General features: G+C 39.5%; 1 protein-coding gene across 1 annotated transcript; it reads right to left on the bottom strand.

Annotated features, from left to right (window-relative positions):
• Positions 1–10,720: 10,720 nt before the first annotated feature.
• adoa (2-aminoethanethiol (cysteamine) dioxygenase a) lies at positions 10,721–14,700 on the bottom strand. The gene is made up of 2 exons (XM_032502916.1): positions 14,120–14,700; positions 10,721–12,746 (listed from the first exon to the last, which is right to left on the bottom strand). Exons 1-2 carry the CDS (start codon positions 14,450–14,452, stop codon positions 12,288–12,290), a joined length of 792 nt encoding a protein of 263 aa, XP_032358807.1. The 5' UTR covers positions 14,453–14,700; the 3' UTR covers positions 10,721–12,287.
• Between the last annotated feature and the right edge of the window lie 638 nt (positions 14,701–15,338).

Genomic DNA, 15,338 nt, shown 5'->3' with positions numbered 1-15,338 from the left:
TTGGTACTACTATAACGTAAGTACAGTTATAAGTTCCATAATACAGTGGTTGCCGAACTTTAATGTCAAGGACCCCTAAAATGACACAAATTAGACCATGACCCCCCTTTTGATAAGATGGCCCCAGTATCATCTCCCCGTGTATGAAATCTATGACTACACGGCTGTACATTGTGTTATTAGAGTAGCCTGAAATTACCAGACATGTCCGCAGCGCTGCGGAGTGGGGGCTAGCCAGTCAACACGGCATTCTGGGATGGGAGAATGACATGCTCTGGTTTATTGGCCTTTCTTTAAACAAATCACATCGTCATGGGCTAGGCTCCGGACTCAAGTACAGGCCTCTGCAAAATAGACTCGGGAAGAAACTTGTTTTGGTGGAACATGCGCACGTTGGAAGATAATTTGTTGGTTCTAGCACCGAGGTTTCCCGACGCGACCGGAGTTTGGAACCCCAACAGAAAAGTAAACGGAAGGTGAGGGACACCTGGCGGCATGTGGACTATTCCGTAAAGGAATCGTCGTCGATATAGACTACTGTGTTAATAGATGGAATTATAGTGAAAATGAACTTATCCGCTTTTTGGTGGGGACCCCACTTTAAAAAGCACTGTCTTAAAGCATAACTCTCTCCAAAATGCAACCTAGGGTGTTTTGTGAATGTACCCGAGTCAAACTTTAGTTTAAAAGTATTTAGGACTGATGGGCCACTTAAGATTCACCGTATTTTTGTTTTCCAGTCAAATGGCCTTTTGAATAGGAGTGCTAGGGGTGCTACTATGATGACATCAAAATCAAATTAAAACTCTAAAAAGGCTCGACACACGAAACTTTGCTCCAAGTATCACCATTGGCTCTAAACTCCAGCATTGAGGACATTGTTAGTGTTCAGTTCACTGAAAGGTTTAGAACGACTTACTTTAGCAGTTGTTTCCGGGCGCTACCATCTCCGACTGCAACGTAACAGGGAGTAGAGTACAGATGGAAAGCTCCTAAAGCTTAGGTCCATAGAAATGCACGGATAATTAGTTTTGTCGTTAGTGGAAAAACAATATTAACCTTGTAGTTGAAAAAAGAGCCAAGTATAAGTGACATTTCCGGGCGCCCATATAGCTTAGTTGGTGGAGACCATATATAGAGGTTTACCCCTCGACTCAGCGGACCCGGGTTCAATTGCGGCCCTTTGCTGCATGTCATCCCCATTCTGTCTCCTCTTTCATGTCTTATTTGTCAAAGGTAAAGGCTAAAAAATGCCCCAAAAAATGAAGTGACCTTTCCTCCTATGGAGTCTGTTCATCCACATTTGGAGATTGACACTTTGACTGGTGAGATGGTAGTGCCCGGAAACTCTTTTGTACACTTCAGTTCAATTTTATTTATATAGTGCCAAATCACAACAATTATCGCATTGCGCTTTTCATAAAAGAGCCAGGTCTAGACCATACTGTGTTTTACAGAAACCCAACAATTCCCACAATGGAAACAAAACGATGGTCTCAATGCTGAGTTCATGTGTAGAGCCCCTGATACTTCAAGTTGTCTCATGTTGTGTCAAACCTTCTTAGTGTTTTAAAAAAATAGTGATTCTGATGCAATCATAAAAGTGCCCCTAGTTCTCCCAGGCCATTTGACCAAAAAACGAGAATACGGTAAATCTTTAAAGTGGCACTTCAGTCCTTATTCTGCTTTTAAACTAAAGTTTGACTCAGGTACATTAACACAAAGACCCTAGGTTGCATTTCGACGAGAGTCATGTTTAAGGTATTTGTCAACAATACATAATCATACATTTATAACTCAAACAACACAATTCCAACCTCTCCTATGAAGATATATTTGACATTATTTAACTATATTGACATTCATACATTCATTCTCCGTTTATAAAGTACAGCAGCCTTCACGTCTGGGTGCCCACAGGAGGAGTTGTAGTTAACAAATGAACTCATAGATCGGTGTAAATAGTGTTTTATAAACCATTATTCAATGATTGGTTATGAATGCTAAATGGGAGGACTTAAAGTCAAGTGAGGCTAATTCACATATATTTCCCAGTTTTGTGGATTAATGAAGGATTTTGAATGCCTGATGGCAGATCATGGAACATTTCCTAATACATATAACCAGTCTTTATTGACTGCGACATTCCGAGCAGTGGGGATTATACAGGAAAGAAAAAAGACACTCGCATATCTGAAATCTGTACAAGTGGCTACCAATAAATGGCTGTTCTTGTTCTAGTTGCACCACAAGTAGTCCTCCATGCTGATAAACTGGCCTCATAGACCTCTCACTGGAAATTGAGGATAATTGCATTTAATATGAGCCACAGCTTCTGACCTGACCAGCAGTGTCACCATATATCTGCAGGGCCTTAGTGTAGCCAAGTGACGGCCATTGTCGGCTTCTAAAGCATGTGTACTGTATGTGTGAACATGCAGACATGAATATTAGCACTGTATTAAATTTATATTTTCATTGAAATAATTTGAGTGAACCGGTATAGAGTCAAAAGAATCTTTTAGTTTAGGACATATAGGTGCCGATGGACACAGTAGCTGGGTTGAAACTTGCTATTCCAGGGAATTCCATTGCCATAAAAAGTGAATTTATGTCTGCTTCTACAGCAGAAACATTTGTTAACTATTCAACTTTTACAGATTTCTTCAAATATTAACCCTTGGGTTGTCGTACATCTGTAAAAATGATCGCCCAATTCAGTTACATCTTGTTAGAAAACTTCATCCCAACTTATTACCACAAATTTAACACTTATTGTTGGAATCCAAGGTGAACAAACCTCATATGAAATGATACCTAATTCTTTAGTTAAAAAAGCAGAAAGTATGTATTATTACTAAAATGCCTCATAGTTAACATCAAAGGATGTTACGTGTCTATTCAGACCAGTAAGCCTATCTGTTGACCAAAAAAACAAAAAATTCAATTTGTTTGGTGTTTTTTTTGGCTATTGGGTTTAAAGTAACCCAAATTTCTTTTTCAGCAAGAAACTTTTTGAAAATGGGTAAGATTTAGACTCCGGGAAAACGGGAGGGTTAAGTGAGAACCACGAATTAACAATCATGTTCAAGTCCAGCCACAAATCCTCTATTGTACTGAAGTGTGGGAGAAGACTTGGCCTGTCCGCACGTTGACCTTTTTCTTCTTTTTGTCCAAGTTTTCTGTCTGGATTGGACTTAGCTTGAGGGTCATTGTCCTGCTGCTGTTTTCTTGCACAGATTTAAGAATTTGTCTCTTCTTTATTGCACTCTTTACTTTCTTTTTCCCAAGCCTTAACCGTCATGTTGTCCTCGGGTCAAATTGACCCGTTGTCCTATATCAATGTTCTTTTAAACTACCCATTGATTCCACACAACGCTCTGTGGCAAGTACAAATCTCACTTTCATTCATTTTGGGGCGTCTTATTCAATTTAATAGCATTTGAAAAAAGTGGTTTTGAAATAGTATTGCGTAAAAGTTGACACATTCCAGTCTGTGATTATCCATTCCTTTCATTTTAATCTAAATAATTCATAATTTCTGCTTTTCTAACTCAAACATGAGGTATAATTTCCTATAAATGAGGTTTATGGACCATAAATTCCAAAAATAAATGTAAACTAAAGTTAATAAGTGTTACGTAGTGATGGAAAACATTGGAAAAAAGGGACAAAAATGTAAAGTTAAAAACACTGATAAAAAGCATTAACAAAATTGTTGATTTTTCAATTTTGATAGGAAGACAACACAAGGGTTACAAATGTTTCCTTTATTTTTTACAATAAAATCTTCAACATGGTCCTCGGAGTCATTGCAGGGGGGGCCTCCAAATTATTAGGGGTCCAAGCCCGAGGATGCTGGAACCGCTGTGGAACCCTATTGTTTTGCTAAGAATTCTCCTCCATATTCTTCTCCGCGTACATGGTGGCGGCGTGCCATTTTCAGGACTGGTCCAAAACTCCTAAGACCTCAGATACAGAAATTGACCCACTTCCACCACTAGGTGGCGCTATACAGTCCCTGACAAAAGTCTTGTCGCTGTGTTCTAATCAAAATTTATTTACAAGAAAAGCTCATTTTAATCCCAACAGCTTTTGTAAAAAATGTTCAGTGCAAAAAAAAAACTGTCCAAAAAAGTATTCTAATATTACAGCTTGGGGAAAGCCCATTGAGTCCCAATTTTTTTCAAAGACATAAGTGTTGTCGCCTTGTCATATGAGCTTCACCTGTGACTAATAATGGGTCAATTAGGTCTCAGGTGTGTATAAAAACAACCCCAGTACACCCAGACCTTCACATCAACTGCAACTAGACATCTGCAAACATGCCCAAGATTCACCCTGAATAAAGTTTGGTTTTCAAGAGGCTGAAGACCAGATCCACTGCTGATGTGGCAGACACCTTCAATGTGTCTCAGCGTCAAGTACAGAGGATTAAAAAAACATTTGAAGACACTGGAGATGTTTTTGACAAGCCAGGTCAGACAACTGCTCGAGAGGACCGTTTGTTGGCTCGAAAATCCAAGGCCAGCCCATTTTCCACTGCAGCAGAGCTGCACCAGACCTTGTCCCCTGAAGTCCCTGTGTCAACCATAACGGTTTGTCGGATTCTGTCTCGAAATGGCCTCCATGGTCGAATCAGTGCCCAGAAGCCAGCACTAAACGAAAGACAATTGACAAACCGTGTGGCATTTGCCAAGGCCCACAGCCTGCTAAAAGGATGGACGCTGGAGAAGTGGAAGAAAGTGGATTTTTCAGATGAATCTTCTGTTGAATTACACCACAGTTGCCGCAAATATTGCAGGAGACCTACTGGAGCCCGCATGGATCCAAGATTCACCCAGAAAACAGTGAAGTTTGGTGGCGGAAAAATCATGGTCTGGGGTTACATCCAGTATGGGGGTGTGCGAGAGATCTGCAGGGTGGAAGGCAACATCAACAGTCTCAAATACCAAGAAATCTTAGCCACCTCTTATATTCCCAACCATAAAAGAGGCCAAATTCTCCAGCAGGATGGTGCTCCATCGCATACTTCCATCTCCACTTCAAAGTTCTTCAAGGCGAAGAAGTTCAAGATGCTCCAGGATTGGCCAGCCCAGTCACCAGACATGAACATCATTGAGCATATGTGGGGTAGGATGAAAGAGGAAGCATGGAAGACCAAACCAAAGAATACTGATGAACTCTGGGAGGCATGCAAAACTGCTTTCCTAGCTATTCCTGATGACTTCATCAATACATTGTATGAATCCTTGCCAAACTGCATGGATGCAGTCCTTCAAGCTCATGGAAGTCATACAAGATATTACATTTGAATCTCACAGCACCACTATTTAATCTGCTGACATATTTTAGTATTTGTAGTAAATTTGTTCAATTTCTGTATAGGCGACAAAACTTTTGTCTTGCCAAAATTTGACCTTTCTGTCTTGTTTAAATCTTTTTTTAGTGAAACTAATTTATTTCAGTGCATTGAACATCATTTCGGAGGGTTTTAGCTTTTCATATGAGCTATTTCTTACACCAATTGATTAATTAAAAGTCAGGTTAATAGCAAGTGTTTCTACAAAATAGATAAGCGACAAGACTTTTGTCAGGGACTGTGGTAGAAAAACGCATTTGGCCCTATAACTCCCAAAGTGTACATCAGAAATTTAAAAACCATGTATCCACGTGTTACCTGGATCCAACTGGATCTCGTAATATAGGCCACGCCCACTTCCGCCCAGACTTTTATTCGTGAAAAATTACAATTTATCAAACTACTTTTTCGAACTCCTCCTAGACCGTGCAATGGATCTGCATGAAACTTGGCATAGAGCATCTCCAGACCGACTTGACAAAAAGTTGTATCAAGATTTTTAGAATAAAAATGTATGTAGCTAAATATGAATTCACCAACTTTGCCATAACTCGGCCAAAATAAAAGCTGTCAAAGCCAAACTTTAGAATATTCCATATGACCCTCTGGGGCTCCAAAAGAAATTTCCCAAACATTGGCCACTAGGGGGCGCAACAAATACAAAAAGTTTATATCTCATGAACTGTCATCCGATTTGTCCACAAATTGAAGGTTACCGTCGAGGTCCACTCCTGAGGCGGTCCTTACAGTGGGGTACTGATTGGTTCAAGTGGGCGTGGCCTATGGGCCAATGTCTGGATTAACCACTTACACTAGAGTGAATTACTTGAAATTAACAAGGTAGGTGTACAATGGCTAGCTGACCTGACTTACCAAATATTACACATGTGGACCACTAGGTGGCGCTACAATGACGTCAAACGGGGTTTTGCCAACCATACAAACCTGGAGGACATTATTCAACATCTGAAAACCTCGACCTGTTGCCTTGATATTCTACCAACGGGACTTTTCAAAATGTTTCCAATTGTTTGACTTCTGATCTTCTACAGATTGTGAACACATCTCTCTTTCAGGTATCTTTCCACAGGCCCTGAAACTGCAGTATCAAGCCACTTTTAAAAAGAACAACCTAGACAAGTCACTAATGAGCAACTATAGGCCAATATCAAACCTTCCATTTTAAGTAAAATCATTGAAAAAGTAGTCTTTCAACAACTCAACCATTTCTTGTCACTAAGCAACAGTTTTGATACCTTTCAGTCGGGTTTCCGACCACACCACAGCACTGAAACGGCTCTTGTCAAAGTCTTTAATGACATCCACCTTACACAGATAGTGGCAAAATTTCAATCTTAGTATTACTTGATCTCAGTGCTGCATTTGACACGGTCGACCATGACATATTACTAGACCGATTGGAAAACTGGGTAGACTTTCTGGCTTAGTACTAAACTGGTTTGAATCCTACCTAAAGAATAGGGATTACTTTGTGTCAATAGGTAATTATACATCTGAGCGTATAAATATGACGTGCGGAGTTCCGCAAGGCTCCATTCTGGGGCCTCTTCTGTTTAACATCTACATGCTTCCACTGGCTCAGATTATGGAGAAAAAAAAATTAGTTACCATAGTTATGCGGATGACACACAAATTTACATAACCTTATCGCCAGGGGACTATAGTCAAATACAAAAAACTGACTAACTGCATCAAACAAATTAACGACTGGATGTGCCAGAACTTTCTGAAATTAAATGAAGGAAAAACTGAGGTAGTTGTTTTTGGAAAAAAAGAGGAACGATTAAAAGTCTGCGCTCAGCTTCAAACAACAATGTTAAAAACAACAGACAAAGCCAGAAATCTTGGTGTAGTCATGGACTCAGACCTGAACTTTAACAGCCACATTAAGACAATTATAAAGTCAGCCTACTATCACCTAAAGACCATATCAAGGGTTAAAGGACTTATGTGTCAACAGGACTTGGAAAAACTGGTCCATGCTTTCATCTTCAGTAGACTTGACTACTGTAACGGGGTCTTTACAGGTCTCCCTAAAAAATCAATCAGACAGCTGCAGCTGATTCAGAACGCTGCTGCTCGAGTCCTCACTAAGACCAAGAGACTGGATCACATCACTCCAGTTCTGAAGTCTTTACACTGGCTTCCTGTGTCTCAAAGAATTGATTTCAAAGTACTCTTGCTAGTTTATAAATCCCTTAACGGTTTAGGTCCAAAATACATTTCTGATCTGCTACTACACTATGACCCCCCCAGACCTCTCAGGTCATCTGGGACAGGTCTACTTTCTGTCCCCAGAGTCAGAACTAAACAGGGTTCTAAAGCAGCTATTCTGAAGCAGCTTTCAGTTTCTATGCTCCTCATATCTGGAATAAACTCCCAGAAACCTGTAGATCCGCTGCTACTCTCAGTTCTTTTAAATCAAGGCTGAAGACCTTTCTTTTTGATGCTGCCTTTCTTTAAATTAATGCTCATTTCTTTCTTATGCTGCACTGTAACTTTTATTCTTGTGTTTTATGTGTCCTAATGTTTCTATTTTGTTTTTAACTGTCTATTCATGTGTCTTATTGATTTTTAATGCTTATGACTTTTAACTGTTTGTACTTGTGTTTTATCTGTTTTAATGATTTTGTGTAAAGCACTTTGAATTGCCCTGTTGCTGAAATGTGCTATACAAATAAAGCTGCCTTGCCTTGCCTTGCCTTGCCTATAAGTCCCACAATATACATCACACATCAAAAATCTTTACATCCACGTGTAAGCTAAGCGCAAAACCTACTTTATGGAACTTGTCCTAGGTTGAGCAACAGATCTACACAAAACCTGGTAAGTAGCATCTCTAGATGGCCGTGACAAAAAGCTATATAAAGAATTTTGTTACGCGAACGTATGTGCATTTGACGACCAAACTAATTTTCTGTAGTAAGATAACAAACACATATACCATATCTCGGCTAAATTAAATGTCATCAGCATCCAGAGTAAAGTCAGTGTTAAAGTAAAGCTATTTGCTTTTATTCTTTTCTGGATGACCCTGACAAAGACCACAAGCCGAAACGACCAAAGTTGTTTTTTATACTTCAAGTGTTGCTGAAGTTTAACCTTTTCAGACTTTATTTCCTTCATCATGCACGTTGGAAGTGGGCAAAGTTGTGCTGGAAATCACAACTTTGCTTCTACAACGCTTTTGTGGCAGCATAGGTGTTGTGCCTCACCTCTGCAGTTTTTACTCTCTTCTTATTGGCTCACATACTAGGTCTGCACAGTAAATCGCTATTGTGAAATACTGATTTTCTGTTTTTCAGAAGTGCCTTTTATATTCAATTTGATGTTCAATAAAAATAGCTTAATAGTTTCCATTCACTTGTTAATAGAATTATCTGAAGTTCGGTAAAAAATCTCATGTGAATAAAGCTGGAAGTGTGTTTTCATCCAACGGCTTTAAAGCCAATAAACACCTGTGTGTAATGACGTCATATGCTGTTTTGCGATCACATTGGTATATCAAATTGATTTTTAGATATTTTCAGGTGTTTCCATTCATTTTCGCACTGAATCGCTCAACATTCAATTGAGAACAAAGTTTAGCCAGACCAAATGGATCGCGCCGTCTACCAACACATGATCAATATTGCAAGTTGTAATAGTGCTTATGTGTGTTTTGAGTCGTGTCTCGCTGTTTGAGTGTCTTCCATTTCCTCCGGTGGACGTCTCACGGCTTGTCCTAACCTTTGTTGGCTATTTCCTTCGAGTTCCTGATAAATTATGACCTTTCTTAGATTTTAGCTATCTAAAACAGCCGTTATATTTTTGTCTCCTTGTTCGTCCACTTCCATCTGTCTTTGTTGACACCCTCCATGTGTGCAAACAGAGCGGAAATACTGGGCAGAAGTGAACTAAAACTTCTTCTTTTTGTGGTGGGTTGCAACCATAAAATCACCTAAAACTTAATTGCATTTAATTTATTCTGCAAATGACATTTGCATCAGCGTTTATCACATAAGACGTATATCGATCAAGATAAAATGTGATGAGACCGAACGTATTTCCTTCATGAAATTCAAAGTTTACTGTTTCCCATAAGGCATTTTTCATTCGATAACCCTTAATTTGGTTAAAAACGTGCAGATGGAAACACAGCTATTTAGGGGAAATGATTTCCTTTCCTTTTTTGATTCACTGTTTTGGCAGAATACTAAAACCAGCAGATAATAAGGAGGGAAACAGAGTATTATGTCATTAATTACACCTGTTTATCCTGCTAGGACGTGACTGCCATATTAGTTTATTTATTGCACGTAATATTCTAATCACAATATTCAATGTTATTGCATATCGTGCAGCCCTATCACAGACTTGAGGTCTACAGTTGTTGTTTATACCTGTCCTTTACACCTTTTTTTTCTTTTTTTTGACAATGTAAATGCGCTTTTGATGTTTTTGGGACTTAGAAAAATGTTTTAAATGCTCTGACGTAACATAAGTGTACATCAAAATGGGCCGAGGGGTCAGAGCACGTGCACCTTATTGCTAACGTGTTTTTTTTTTTTAAAGGGGTTTAAAAGAAACCCAACACCAAAGATATATAAACAAATTTGATCACCATTAGGGAAAGCATTGCAGAGAAACAGCTTGCTTCCTGTTTAGTAGTGTATCCAATCCATCTGCATGCAACAGCCAGTGTGTTGATACACATTATGAACCAGAACTTTCACAGCAGATGTCGTAGCAGCATAAACACAGATGTAAATAATTCCATTAATTCACCCATTCAGTTCCAAAGCAGTGATATTACACATGCGGGCTAAAGTGTAGAGAGGACAGTACAGAACAGGAAAAAGGGAAAGAGTGGTAGACCCTCTTTCACTGCAATTAAGAAATGAATCATCTACTCACATACATACCTGGACACTCTAACTGCTAATTTATGCTAAAGGTCCTTTTATAGCTAAAGGTTTGTTATTCCCAGTTTTGTTATTTGTGTTTTGTAAGCTGCTGAAATCTGCTGCTGGGAGTCATCCCAAAAGGATCAATAAAGAGAAGTCTAAGTCTTTATTACACCTGTTTTTCCTGTTATGACATATCTGCCATGAAACGGGTCTATTGACATCTCAAAATTCCACAAGGATTAGACAGACTTGAAGAAAAATTGAAAACGTATTCAACTTTTTTGGTTTTAGTAAAATTGATCCAATTGTGTTCCTTGAACTTATTTTAACATATGTGAAACTTTGATAAACGAAAAGGTAAATTACAAGCCGAAACGTTGAACCAGTGTTGGTGCCCCAGATGTTGTTGTGCTGAAGAAGAAATCAACAAAACGACCGGACTACAAACTAGATGTTCCATGATTATTCCCATCTATTTTATTGTCCCACATACATTCAACATCTGAATCTGTAGCCGTGTTTCGACTGCAGGAACGTAAAAGGCCCCAGAACCTTGTCGAAATACAACAAGAGCCAAACTTGTACATAGACCAGTGTGAAGTCTAATATAGGCCAAAGGAGCTGTTTAGCTACAAAAATAAGCTATAGTAATGTAACATACAGATTAGAAGGATATAAGGTTTTTAAAGCTACATGTAAAAGTGTAAGTGTAAAGGCTTTATAACATGTTTAAAGGTCCCATGACATGTGCTCTTTGGATGCTTTTATATAGACTTTAGTGGTCCCCTAATACTGTATCTGAAGTCTCTTTTACATAGACTTTAGTGGTCCCTAATACTGTATCTGAAGTTTCTTTTATATAGACCTTAGTGGTCCCCTAATACTGTATCTGAAGTCTCTTTTACATAGACTTTAGTGGTCCCTAATACTGTATCTAACGCATTTCCCAAAATTCTGCCTGCGTGCAGAATTACAGCCACTGGAGCCAGTCCCACAATGAGCTTTCCTTAGTATGTGCCATTTCTGAGTCTGTAACTTTTGGGGGGGGCAAGGTGGAGGCAAGGTGGAGGCTGGGAGAGTGGCCTTGACCAACTGCCATTTTACGTGTTGGAAAGCCATGAACTCTCTCTGGGGGGGCCATAGGCAGGCTGGGGTAACTCATATTAATATTAAAAAACCTCATAGTAAAATTTTCATGCCATGGGACCTTTGTGTTCTAACACAGCTATCATTTTAAAATATATATTTATGTAGATGATGTTTTGGACTGGGTTTGAATATGATGCATTATATAGGCCATACCACTGTGGATGAAGTGAAATGACAGTATAATACATCACAGAATATGAAGAAGTAGTTAAACATCATCTTTTTGTCCCTTAACTGACCAGAGCTGTGTAGGAACAATGTTATCTGGAATAAGTTAAAAACAAAATACAATTAAAGTAGACTATATAATGTAGTGTGTGCACTTTGGAAATAGAAATGAGTGCGTACAGTAGAAATACTCTAAATAATTATACATTCCATCTTCACAAATAAGGCAGGTCAGTGTTGAGCCCCAGTATTTGGCATTAAGACACGTCACAATGTGAAAGTCCTCTGTAGCAGAGTGAAAAAATGTGTAAAAGGCTTTCCAAGATTGACAGATAAAGATCCTAATGACACCTCGCCATTTACAGAACGTTTGGCTAAAGACATTCATGTGTGTACAAGGCAACATAACGGTCCAAAGAAAATATACCATATTAGGATGCATATTCCTTGTGTCAACTCTTATCTCAGTACTGATGAGATTATTGTCAATTTGTGGAAGGCAGTTCCTTGGTCCCTATTCTCTGTAGGGTGTCAGAGTTGAAGTCCTTGTTATTATAAGCCTCTGCCCTGCTGTAGCATCCCTGAGCAAGGCGTTTGAGTCCCAGGTAAAAACTAAGTCTCCCCTTGTGGATGGAAGGATGTGACTATTGTATCATTGTCATATATGGCAGAATAGTTCCTCTGATCGGAGGTTTCATTCAGAAAGAAACTGCAGGGCCTGGGTAGGGTTCCCCACCACACCAGAAGTCCTCTGGCTGAGGGATTTCTAGCAGCCACGCCACGTCTTCTTTCTCCTTCTCCTCTCCCTGCTGCTCCTCGTTGCTCTTTTCATCCATGTCCCCCTCTGCCACAGTCTGCAGGACTTTGTAATAGTGACAGTCCCGCCCGTCGTCTGGATTGTACGGAGGTGCCAGGATATCCAGGAAAGCAGCCGGCCCCTCCACCGTGTCGATCTGGTGGAGGTTATCCCGCAGAGGAGTAAGAAGGCACGGTCCGCTGTTCTCTGAGTACTCAACGACGGAGCGGAGCACGGAGCGCCACTGGGAGTTCGTCTGGGATGGGGCCAACGCAGGCTCGAAATCAGGTGGGACGGTGCCACCTGTCAGTGGGTCCTCCAGCTTATCAAAACAGCGGACGCTCACCTTCCCGTAGAGAACCTGAACCAGAGACAGCATAGAGTCAGAAGACCAGTACCACAATGGGTTCTAGGGGTGGGAATCACAATAGGCCTCACGAGACAAAATCATCCCAATACTTGTCCTTGATTTAAACCTTTTGCAATATTCTGCGATACAATGCTATTTATTACCTGTTTTACAACTTCAAATTGTTCCCAATTTCAAATGTCACCAAAAGGAAACTTTGTCAACATCGGTTTTAGGGGTGCACGATTCAGAAAATGTCACATTTCGATTTTTAGGCTCACGATTCGACTCAAAATCAATTTTTATTCTCATATTGATGACAGTAGATGATGGTACTGTGTTTAGTACGTGTAACATGATTTAAGGTTTCCCTTGATTTTAAAATATCATTTCTTTCTTGAAATTATCAGGATTTAACGCCAAAGATTAGATATTCTGATAATTAATCACAAAATGACCTTTATTTAACTTCTGGTGTCATACTCTCCTTTTATTAGAAGTTTTGAGACAAGAGTGACTGAAAAACTGTATAAATTTGGTGGAATGTTTAGGTGATTGACTTAGTTCGTTCAGTGATCTGCACAAATCAATTGAGTTTATCATAGCGTTCATGGACAATTTAATGTTAGTTCCTATTGACCCCCCGTTGTGTGTAGACCCTGTCACCCTGACCCAAGTTCCCTTCAAATTCAGCGCAATCTGTGTTCCTAAAATCATTAATTTCATTTACAATAATTTCTGGTAATTTGATAAATCCCAATTCATTTTGGAATATGCACAATGTGAGCATAAAAACAGAAATAAAGCATTAAAGGTTGGTTTTGACAGTTTAGTTTAACAAATTCCAATTGGCATGCAGTAAAGCTGGGGGGAGGGGGGTTGGAAGCCTCATCTATGTGTACACAGGGGCCCAGGATGTCATTGGGCCCTTGGGTGTGCAAAGAATGCATGTGTGTATGTAAAGTGGTGGTTATAGTGACAGGGCCATGGTGGCCCCAACCCCAACATATTCCATTCTCTCTGGGATAGAAAAATAACTATTTGTTTACAATTTGTATTGTTCACTGTAATCTTGTTGTTGTTTTTTTTAGACAATAAGACCATTTTAAGATCTCTCCAGGGACAACGGATGAAAAATAGCCTTTTGGCTAATTCTGGTGCATTTACAGCAATGTTAATTAATGTACACAGTCCCCGTCAAATGAATTAATTAAATTAAAGGGATGAATTAAAATAAAAATAATAAATGAACTTTAGTATGAGCCATAAATCAGTTTTAAGTCACGTCTTAATCTGTGTGCTAAACCGTAGCTAGTCTTATAGATTTCCCTAGCTAGCTGTTGACTAGCTAGCACAAAGTAACATTTGGTGTAACGTTCAAAGACCTTCAGCATCCCGTTCATGCCCGGGTGGTCGTGCAGCGGTATGGAGGCGCCGGTCCTCAGCAGGAACACCCCCATGCTGAACACCTCCGTCTCGCAGATGTGCATGTAGGTGACCGGGGGGTTGTGGAGCTCCGCTACCCCGGTGCTCTTTTTGGTTTTCCGGGGAGCAATTCTCAGGTCAGCAGCCCTGACCGCGGTCATTAAGGAGATTAGTTCATTATGTTGGTCCGCAACGAGTTTATTATCCCCGTTGGCTGTTTTTAAACATTTAAAAGTGATGTAGGCTTGCTTTGCTATTTTCTGGATAAGAGGAGTTTTGTTGTCCCGCGGCATTCTGGCTGCGGAAAAAAATTAACCGTTATCGGTGTGTCGGGAATGTTCCGACGCCAGTAAAGTCGGCGTTAAAACGCCTCGCCAGTCCTCCAATGTCCCCAACGTTCCTCCGGAGCTGTGCCGTCAACGTTCAAAAAAGACAAAAGAGCGACTTCGATAAAAACAACACACAATTCATTGTGGTTATGTCTAATTTTACACCGAGATAAGAGCCTCCCTCCCTCCACTCATTTCCCTCCCGACTCGCCTTATCTTCCGCGTTAACTGAGCGTGCGCACGAAACTCAAAGCAGCATGGGATATGGAGTTTAAAAATGGAAAAGTACCTTAACCCTTGTGTTGTCTTCCCGTCAACCATGGAAGAAAAATGTTTTGGTCACTTTTTTTCAACATTATCGCTTTTTCTGACATTTTTGTCACTTTGTCAATGTTGTGGGTGCTTTTTTTTTTGATATTTTAATTGTTGACATTTTCAGCGCTTATTCCAACGGCCCGTTTTGTGTGCAAAAAAATAAATAACCTGAAAATGGGTCAAATTTGACCCAAGAACAACATGAGGGTTAAAGATATCATTTAAAAATTTAATTTTATTAACCAAGAACAGTTACATAGCCAGTATACATTCAAAAGTAAAAAAAAGAGGTGCATACATTGAAGAAAAAAAATCTGTGTGTATGTGTATATATGTGTAGAAAATAAAGAGACATTTTTTTAACTCATCTCATAATTTTGTGCCTTTTGTGACAACATCCGTTCGTTTGTTTTCTAGTGATTATGTTTTGTTGTATGAAATAGAAATAATAATATAAAAAATAATTTGTATTTCAATTTTCAATTAGATTTTCTAAAACGAAAATTAAATAACCCTCGTTTTTTGTTTAATACCT

The sequence above is a fragment of the Etheostoma spectabile genome, chromosome 21, assembly GCF_008692095.1.
Source record: "Etheostoma spectabile isolate EspeVRDwgs_2016 chromosome 21, UIUC_Espe_1.0, whole genome shotgun sequence".
Lineage (NCBI taxonomy): Eukaryota > Metazoa > Chordata > Actinopteri > Perciformes > Percidae > Etheostoma > Etheostoma spectabile.
The sequence above is the reverse complement of the archived record's forward strand: the minus strand, read 5'-3'. Positions and strand labels throughout refer to the sequence as shown.

Coding starts and splice junctions, on each gene's coding strand:
- adoa (XM_032502916.1), bottom strand. CDS start 14,452: ATGCCGCGGGACAACAAAACTCCTCTTATCCAGAAAATAGCAAAGCAA. Junction 12,747..14,119: donor GCATGAACGGGATGCTGAAG/GTCTTTGAACGT, acceptor TCTCTGGTTCAG/GTTCTCTACGGGAAGGTGAG.